Source organism: Vanacampus margaritifer, chromosome 11, assembly GCF_051991255.1.
Source record: "Vanacampus margaritifer isolate UIUO_Vmar chromosome 11, RoL_Vmar_1.0, whole genome shotgun sequence".
NCBI lineage: Eukaryota > Metazoa > Chordata > Actinopteri > Syngnathiformes > Syngnathidae > Vanacampus > Vanacampus margaritifer.
The window spans coordinates 14169161-14179214 of record NC_135442.1 but is presented as its reverse complement, the minus strand read 5'-3'; the positions used below and the strand labels follow the sequence as shown (position 1 = coordinate 14179214).

The window sequence follows — 10054 nt, the reverse complement described above, 5'->3', positions numbered from 1 at the left end:
GTACATACAGAAATGTATCCAGTGAAAATAATCTATACCCGATGGATTAAGAGATATTGATATCCTGATCTTTAAAGTGGTTGTGCCAGTTGGTCTTAAAAGCCCAAATATTTCATTTTAGCTTCTTTTTTTTGTCTCCAGTAACACACAAAAAAAGTTGCTAGATTTGTTGTTAGTCATTTTTTTCCTTTTTCAAAAATAGTTGTTAGAGGGATTGGAAAACTAGAGTTTAAATCACTAGGTTGGGAATACTGAATAGCCCTCACGTTGTCGCAACACGCCTAGCGCCTCCTCTGGTCGTCATGGTGACAAAAGCTGTTCTCGGTATTTGTATGAGATTGACCCGCCCCTCACCCTGAAATTAACTAATTTCAACCACAATGTACTATAATTATTTATACTTTTTTTTGTAGCTCTTTGCAAGAATGTTGGTGACCCGGGAACTGATTTAAATTGTGAAAGAAATTGCATGTTTGTCGTTTAAAGTACACCGATGTATGAATGTGGATGAAGGCAGCATGGCTACAGTTTTTTGGTTCTGGGTTTAAATCTCAGCTCAAGCACAGCACATTTGCCGCCCTAATCAGAATTCCCCAAAAATGAATGGATGGATGCAGTATGAGCGAGAGACGTTAAACCATATTAACACTTTATTTTGGATAATTCTTAAGTCCGTAAACCTGACTCCATGCACATCTACATTTTACACAAATCAATAACACCAAGTGCACAGAGGCTAATCCATGCACAACACGGGGATTAGTAAAATTAGAAGCCTGAGGTGCAATCTGAATTCATGTCGATTCTACACAATACTTCATATTCTTATTTGCAAACATGTCTTCTACATTCATGCAAGTAGTAATTCTGTTAGCAATATGCATCCATTCTTGTCAAATAGTAGCTATGCCGTACAACAATGTACATTAGAAAGGAGTAAAGACACTACAGTGTGTGCCGCGTCTGCTCGATGATCATTTGGATGGATGGATGTGTGCGGCGGCGGAGGCGGCCTTCAGATGTCTTTTCCGCACTCGGGGCACAGGATGTCGTCGCGCTCGGTCAGGAAGCCGCGGCCCACCAGGGACACGGAGCACTTCTTACAGTTGAAGCAGTCGTTGTGCCATTGGCGCTCCTCGAAGGAAATGTACTTGCTGCCTCCAAGGCCTGAACAAAACGGAATTCCGACAAGTTGGATATAGTCATGGTTTATTTTATTCAACATTTATTTTTGAACCACGTTAAAATGGGTCTATATCTGCTTATATTGTGATTGCGATTTTGGGGTTTATATGACATTTTAATTGTTTGTAAAAATGAGGTTTTGCACGATCAGAATTTTTGGGTTGATCAGCTAGCTTGAAGAAAACAACACTGATCACCGATACGATCAGAAGATGGCGCAATATATCTTTTTAAACAATTTTTACATTTAGGGACAGGCTCGGCCCATGATTAGCGAAAAGCCACATATATTTACCACCATTTGAAATGTGTGAAAAAAAAAACCTAAAAAAATATTCAAAAAATGCTAGTAGGGGACATTTGGGCTAGTTGTATCACTTTGTATACTTTTATGTAGTTCTTGGAATCAATACATCATAAATAAACAAAATGTATACCAGATGAAAAACCTGAGTCAAAGTCTGAGGTATATTTTTTGTATTTGTGTCATTTTTTATTCTTTGTGTCAGTGCAGAGCTATAAGCCGTCAAATAGAGGGAGTGAACACATGTGACATGTAGTTATTACAATAAAACGGCCGGGAGGTGGCAGCAGAGTATAAGAGATCAGCCAGGGCCATGTTGCAACAAGCTCTTTTTGCCAGTGTTTTCAACAGGTTTGTGAATCATGATGAAACTTAGCTATATTCTAATGCTAATTGCTGCAAAACAGAAACAGATACAAATTTGATGAGAATTTCCTGATGAGAGAGGAGACTCTAATCTTTTTTTTTTTTTTTTTGGTAGGTTGAATGTTTTTATAGCAATAGAACACAATATTCTGTGAACCTTGCAAAATACAGTAAAACAGCCGGGAGCGAAGGGGGTTGCTTCAGTAAAAATGGCTGGTTAAGGTAGCAGGCTTAAAAAAAAATACTTTTTTTCCTTCTTTATTTCCATGATTTTCTATTTGTAATTGTTCTTTTCCAGGATGCGAACAATCATCTATTTAGGCCTCAGCAATTGAACTACATTTCCCAAAAATATAATGACTAAAAACATTCTTAGCTAAAAATAAATAAATATTTTTTTTATTTTGCTGAAGTTGATTTAGTAGGATTAACAATCTATTTAATTTGTAATCTAGATATTTTAATTATTTCCTATGATGATCGCTATTTAAAAAAATGGACAAAGGGATGTATTGAACTTATTTGTTTACCGCTGATGGGGGTGGTGCAGGAAGCACACTTCTTGGCGTAGAGGTTGCAGAAGCAGTTGAGACAGTAGGCAAAGTCGTCTCTGGAGGTGAACCTCTGGCCAGACAGCTGCTGCTTGCAGCCAGTGCACAGGAAGCAATCCTTGTGCCAAGGCTGGTCACGATAGGTCACGCCGCCAGTGGTGATTGGCTAAAATGAAGCAACAACACGTTGACATTATAGCGGTTTTAGGAGAAATGTTTGCAGCCCGCAAACTTATGGCCGCCCTACCTTCTTGCAGTGCACACACTGCATGGCAAACTGCTTCTCGTAGCAGGGCACGCAGAAGTTGTGGTTGTCCTTCGGGATGAAGCTCTTGGTGCCGATAGGCTGCTGGCATCGCTGGCAGGTGAAGCAGGTCTCGTGCCAGCTGTTGCCCTTGTGTTCCATCTTCCTGGAGCCTTCAGGACAACAACACAGTGAGAACCTCCCTTGATAGGACTACTGTATTTAGATACAGTATTTTCATTTGCTTGCCCACCAGGCATGATGGTTTTCTTGCACTCGTGGCACTTGGAGGAGTATTCATTGGAGTAGCACTCGGTGCACAGCAGCTGCTCATCCTTGGTGGAGAAGGGCTTGTCCACCAGGGAGCGCTTGCATTGGAAGCACTTGAAGCAGTCCTCATGCCAGTGGCGGTCTTTGTAAGACAGATCCTGTTGGGACACGGGGGTGTGATTTGGGAACTGACGCAAGAGGAACAGGGGTGCAGTACCCTATCATATCCAACAGATAGAGCTGTTTCTTCCTTATAGTATTTTGTATTAAATACAGACTTGTGATAGCGTTCACCTGTTCGTTTGTAGATTCATGAGGTTGGCGTGGCTGGTACATGCCAATTTTTTTTTTTTTAATTGTCCCATGGGACAGTCATGTGCCTTATTAACCTCTGCCTAGCAACAAGTGCCTGCCCTGTTATGTTGATCTACATGACTGAATTTGTGAGGAGTGAAGAGAATTTAGAATCAGTCTGAACTTCCATTAGCTAAAGTTAGCTTTGCAGGATTTTTCTTTTCATTTTTCTCAAGCCATGCTCTACAGTTTGAACACAAAGAATACATATTGTTCATATTTGAGCAAATAAGTGAACATGTCTACCTGTGTAGACAATAGGGATGTAACAATAATGGCAATATTGTGATATCGCGATATTAAAACTGCCACAATATCTTCGTCGTTATGGCACGACATTAAAAGCACCCATTAAAAGCAGTTCTAGCACCTGGCTATTTTTTTAGTGCAGTTAAATTTTCACGAGGGATGTTTTGACCCTTCTATGTTTAAAATCCACACTAATTGTCAGATAAGGGGAACGTAATATGCTTGTGAACCCAGTCAATATGTGGAGGAACTCGATGTATGGGGAATATTGTGCTTTTTTTAGTATGAGATATTTTTTTACAATCTTGTGACCTTTTTTTTTTAATATCACCAACCTCCCCACAATATCGTGATAATTATTGTATCGTTAGCTTCATATCGTGATAATATCATATCGTGAGTTTGGATATCGTTACATTCCTAGTAGACAATGTTTAATATATATAAAAAAACATTTGTCCATTACAATACTTTTCTTTGCTGTCATTTAAAAGAAAGGTAACTATGATAATTGTTGTAAAATATTTCCCCATTTTGGTTCAACTATCGTCATACAAATGTTAAAAAAAATTCCCCATGCATTTCCAAAATTAAAAATACTTAGCATGCCATAAAATATATGGAAGATATACTAGACATTTTTCCACCATTGGAAGAGAAACCATAATTGATTTACCTTACTGAAGTAAGATTTTAAAAATTTTGTTGTAAAAATTACTGCTTACTAGGGATGGGCGAGTACCGACACCAGGTATCGGTGCCGATACCAACCTTATTTTAAGGTATCGGTACTTGCGACGGTGGCCGAATTTACAATCAGGAGCTAGAAATTAGAAATTAAAAGAATGCAAAATTGACATTCATTTCATGCAATTTGAAGGAAAAATACTCTTGAAAAAAATTGTTTTTTTGGGTGAATTTTATGTACAAGTGTTATCAGTATTTGGTATCGGCATCTGTGACTACTCGAGTTCAACTTACCAAATATTGTTCCTTACCCTTTTTTCCCCTTGTAAAAATGACCATTCTTGTGTGTGTTTACAGTTTGCACGTGTGCTCACCCTGGTATTGCAGCCAATGGGCTTCTTGCAGTCCTCGCAAGTGTTGGAGTACAGACTCTCGTAGCATTTCACACAGTAGGGATTCTCTTCCCGCAGGACGTACTTCTTCCCAAACAGGGATTCCTTGCAGTAGTGGCAGTCGTAGCGCTCTGTCATTTTCACCCACGACTGATCACTTCACATAGGATTGTAAAGAAAGACACACAGATGAGTGTTAAAGGTCGTCTATTGTTACTATGTAAGCTTTTCCACATTTCAAGGTTCTCGATGTTTGCTCCATCTTTCAGCAGGCTCTTATTTTGTTCTGGCTCCAAACAAGGAGGTTATAAATAAGCCCTATCAGTCTACTTCGGGTGCGAGAGGGGGGTGGGGAGGCACGCACACATACACACACAACTTCTGCATACCAATGTTGACCCTGCTACTGTATGCATCCATCAGCTAACCTCCAGCTGTCAGCACTACAGTATCCCTTGTCACGGTGTGCATAAGTGGCTTGAATGGCACTTGGAAAAATGGCTACTCGCTGCCACAGCTGTTTGCATAGTAAACCCAGCCCAGTTCTTCCACCTGTGTCTAAATGGTGTAGCATTTTGTTGTGAGTGTGTGAGCAATTTTACAGGCTTTAAATCAAAGATTGGGGTGGTTTTTTTTGTGGTTGTCTAAACACTATTACATATCAAGTAATTGTGGTTATGTGTTTTTTTTTTATTAGATTTTTATAATTGTGCAATCAAATACTATCCGGGGTTTTAAATTCCCTCCATTAATCCTAGAAAATAACTTCCCAATTCTTCTGCACTGTCTAATGTTCATTTCTGATACAGTTTGTCCCACCCAGTCAGCAAAAAAACACTCGCAATGATTCCGAGAATATTCAAAAGCGGAGCACTTTAATCTTTCCGTTTGCCCCGCCCACATTCTCCCATTGTCTGTCGCTGCCCACCATGACTCACCTAGCTTACATAAGGATTTATCTGCCACCTAAAAATAAAAACAGCTAATCTGAACTGCCACAAATACAATCTGCGGGGTCGGTCGAACATGTCAGGCAGCTGTTTCACAGAAATTTGGGCTCCCTTTGATGGTGGCCAAGCTAAAGCCGGTGAGATGATGACCCATCATGTGGGTTCTGAAGGTCTATCCCTGCAAAGCCCAGCACAACTGTTCTTAAGGCTTGCATGCCAGGGGTGGGAATCACAGTATGATTTAGCACAATATTTTTCCTATGCTAATGATAATAGTCTGATTGCGGATTTGTGGGATACTCAATATATTTGGGGAAAGCATGTACATGACAGTGAATTGAAGTTATTAATGAATGCCCATATAGTAGCATGATGTTCTTGCAGTATTTTGCAAATAATAATGATAATATTATAATGATAATTGCTTTCATGTGGTGATCAAAATATTGGAGCAAAATACATCAACAGTAAATACAAAGTGCCATGAAAACTGATACCCATACAATAACTTGTGATATGATATTATTGTGATATTTTCAATAAGTGTCACAATAAGGTCGTTTTGTAAGAACGTCTACAATGAAGTGAATCCAAAATTAATGTTTATTTCACAATGTTACCATTAAAAAAATAACTGCTCACAGCGTAACTCACTTGCCAACGATATTGGTGATAGTCAGATATGCTTCAGGATATTACAATTAAAAACTAGTCTTAATACCCGTGTCTGCCAGCAACAGTATCAATATCTTATCTAGGGATATTGTTACCATATCGAGAGAGTAAACGATGCGTTACATCTCAATATCAATATTTTATCCTACCCTTACGATGTACCAATGCAATTTTTCTTTTATATAGATGTTGGTCCTCTTTCCATCACATGTACATTTCAAGGATGCAGAAAATGTGAAAATGCCCAGTCATCATGTGCTGCAAACCCCAATAATGCAACACACTGATCTCCAGCCTCAGTAATGGCGTAATCTAAATGACTAAATCAAGTGGATGCCTTGAAATCGAACGTGTCTATTAGATCAGACATCATCTGTACTAGCCAAAGTAAAGCCTGATGCCCTCAGGGGTGAAAATGTAGAGAATTACAGGGGAAAAATGGCCTCCGGGATGAGTACAGGATGCATTTAGGATGATAAGAATCAAAGAGGCTGATGCCCAAAGGCCTGACAGCAGCCTCTTTGGGGATGGCGGGTGAAGGAGAAGGATGGCGAAAAGGTGAAGAGACCGTGGAAGAGGGATGAAAGGATAAATGGGGGTTGAGGAAGATGAAGATGAAGATGATTGGGGATGAGCAGATGATGCATGGATCGGTCTTACCTTCCTATGTGAGGAGTTTGTGCCTGTGCGGAGTCTGGATCAGACTGAGTCAAGACTCCCTGGGAGATTGCTAGTCAATTGCATTACTCCACCCATGAAGGTCTAATTGAAAATGGGGGAGGCACAATATTCAGAGTGGGTGGGTAGTTGTTGGGCTTTTTTTTCTTTTCTAGATCTATAAATAAAGCAGCGCTTCTCAGAGATAACCCCGAGGCCCCCCATTCACTCACCGACTCCCGGAGTCAACCTTGTGGCCTTTTACGGTCACTCAGGCAGGTTACGTTCACCATCACAATGCGTCATTTATTCTGACTAATCGTTGCAAAGTGTTTTAATTGAATATTTGTGAGTTTTTTTCCCCCCCTGCTTTTCCACTCGTTCCTGGAAAAATGACGGGAAATGATCTCAAATGTCGGGGGTATCCAACACAAACACGCAAAAACACTCAAATTGTTATGCAACTATGCATTATTTGTTGCATGGAACAGGACACCTCCCAAAGGGTCGAGTGTCCAAGAGGATTGTCGTCCCCCACTCATGTGTCTCATCTGTCTCTAAGTCCACTCACTGGGGAAGACGTACACAGTCCCAAACCTCCAACGCGTTGGATATTGTATCCAGGCCTGGTGATGACAGACACCCACATAGTGCCAAATTATAGCGCTATTTTCTTCACCCTCCCACACACACACACACACACATGCACAGTGCACACACACTCCAGTTAGTTCTTTTAGCCAAAGCCTCTCTCGCTCTCTCTCAGGTTTTCCTGACCCGATGGTCCCTGGATTGTCTCCAGTGAGAAACACGTCAGCAGTGCTTCACTAAGCTCCGAGTGCTCTATTTGCGGTGCGCCACGGAGAGATTAGTTTGTGTGGGGAGACAAAAAGGGGGTCTTTACAGTTGAATGTGTTCATCTGACGTATTTTCGTTTATTGACAGCTCAACAGCTCGCTTATGTTGAATTCTACAATGCAATGTAGGTACTATTCATTGTTCAATAAAACACATGTACCGTATCACCCAAAAATGTTGTGGGTTTAATTTTTACATGAAAAAAAAGATACAGTAAAAATTCATATTTCAAGAAATAAATACCAATCGAGTAAAACTGAGAAAATAGGTCAAATTAAGATTAAAGTCGGAATGTTTCAAGGATAAAATTGTAATGTCATGAAAATAAAATTGGGTTTTTATGAGAAATGTCATTAAAAAAGTCATAATTTTACGATAATAAAGTCACATCAAGTAAAAGAGTACTTGTTTTACAAATAAAACAAAAGTCGGTTTTCTTTCTGTTTTTAAAACATTCCATTCAAAAGCATAATTTGGGCATAATTACATTTGTTATATGGCAGTCATGTTATGCAGGTGCCATAGGGCAAAAGTGAAAAGAACAAAAAAATAATTACAGTACCAGAATAAGGTCGTAATTTTGCAAATATTATTATGAGTGTTAAATCGTTTATGAAGAATTAAATAGTAATGTATGTAAGAAGTATATGAAGTCATTTTATGAAAATTAAGATGGAATTCCCCCAAATAAATCTAAATTTTACTTGCGCAGGAATTTCACAAGAATGTGTCAGATCTTTTCAAATTTGAATGTTACGATGTGCATATTTGAAAAGCAATGAATGATTTTTTTTTTTTTATGAGATCGAACTTGAACTGCAAATAAGGCCTGATTATTTTCACGAGATGTACAGAATGTACACAAGCCAAGAATGGGACAAATATATTAAAAGCTTCACCATGACATTCTCTCAATGCTAAATGAAAGTAAAACATGATATTAAGCGATGCATCATAAAACAGACAGTCAAACAGACAACAGGATGCCGTGTCCTTTGACTCCATTTGGCTTAATTGAAGGCAGATGACATCTGGTTAAACAGAAGACAGAGCAGCATGTTGTACTTGTTAAGGAGAACATGACTAGTAATAGATTGGATTACTCTGGCTGTCACAGACATGTGGCATATTTTCATACATACTGTATGTCTTTGTTAAACGGGATAACCACAAGATATTTTGAGGGGAAAAAACCCCGGAAAGCCTCCATTATATGCAGCCAAGGCATCATGTTTAATCATGTCAATATGAACAATCAATCATCTCTTGAATGTGAATTATAACAGACGCCACATCAAGTCATTTCTACTCTTATGTATTCAAGTTTTTGTCTTTACAGTTGGAATGTTGCGAGTATAGTCATAATCAAATAAGAATAACATTTAAAAAGTCATGCTAAGTGAAGCGGCACTGTGGCTGACTAGTTAGCACGTCCGCCTCCCAGTGCTGAGGATGTGAGATCAAGTCCGGGCTTTGGCCTTCCTGGGTGGAGTTTGCATGTCCTCCCCATACCTGCATGGATTTTCTCCAGGTACTCCGGTCTCCTCCCTCATTCCAAAAACATGCATGGCAGGTTGATTGAACACTCCAAATTGTCCATATGTGTGATTGTGATTGTGATTGTGAGTGTGGATGGTTGTTTTTTCTCTGTGAGCCCTGTGATTGGCTGGCGACCAGTTCAGGGTGAACCCCGCCTACTGCCCAAAGCCAGCTGGGATAAGCGGTCACGAAAAGTGATGGATGTTATGTGAAAACAACCTATAGAATAATAAATGTAGGGTAACAATTTGCAGCCACTTTAATTGGGAAATATAAATCATACAGTGTGGTTAAATATCACGTTAATTCGGTAGTTATGAAATACTTAAATATGTTGGGTAGAGTTTACCTAACGTTTCTGATTACATTTTACAACAGGGGTGGGCAAACTCAGTCCCTGAGTGTTCCCTTTTCCAACACAAGCTGATTCCAATCAACAGGATTGTTATCAGGCGTATGCAGATCTTGCTAATGAGCTGATCATATACCAGTTGTGCCGGCGAAGGGAAACATCCAAAACCTGCAGGACTCCGGCCCCCCAGGACTGTTCTACAACCAATTGCAAATCATAATTAGGTCAAATATACTCACAATTTCTAAGCATACTACTACATTATTATGTTGGACATAACAACATTAAATGATCACATTAAGAAAGGAGAATGAAATTATTTCATCACATACAAATTAGTTTAAAGAGTTTTCATGAGTGACACAGTAAGTACTGAGGAACTCTACATACGTGCATTCTGTTGGCAGGACTTATAATTAAA

The 10054-nt window shown here is 39.4% G+C and overlaps 1 protein-coding gene across 1 annotated transcript; it reads right to left on the bottom strand.

Moving 5' to 3' along the window:
- Positions 1-637: 637 nt before the first annotated feature.
- On the bottom strand, positions 638-6981 carry fhl2a (four and a half LIM domains 2a). Its single transcript, XM_077579968.1, has 6 exons — positions 6888-6981; positions 4585-4759; positions 2904-3078; positions 2654-2823; positions 2386-2572; positions 638-1167 (listed from the first exon to the last, which is right to left on the bottom strand). The coding sequence occupies exons 2-6, from the start codon at positions 4738-4740 to the stop codon at positions 1016-1018; spliced, it is 840 nt and encodes a 279-aa protein (XP_077436094.1). The 5' UTR covers positions 4741-4759; positions 6888-6981; the 3' UTR covers positions 638-1015.
- Positions 6982-10054: the final 3073 nt, after the last annotated feature.

Coding starts and splice junctions, on each gene's coding strand:
- fhl2a (XM_077579968.1), bottom strand. CDS start 4,740: ATGACAGAGCGCTACGACTGCCACTACTGCAAGGAATCCCTGTTTGGG. Junction 2,824..2,903: donor CAAGAAAACCATCATGCCTG/GTGGGCAAGCAA, acceptor GTTGTCCTGAAG/GCTCCAGGAAGATGGAACAC. Junction 2,573..2,653: donor AGTGTGTGCACTGCAAGAAG/GTAGGGCGGCCA, acceptor GCTTCATTTTAG/CCAATCACCACTGGCGGCGT.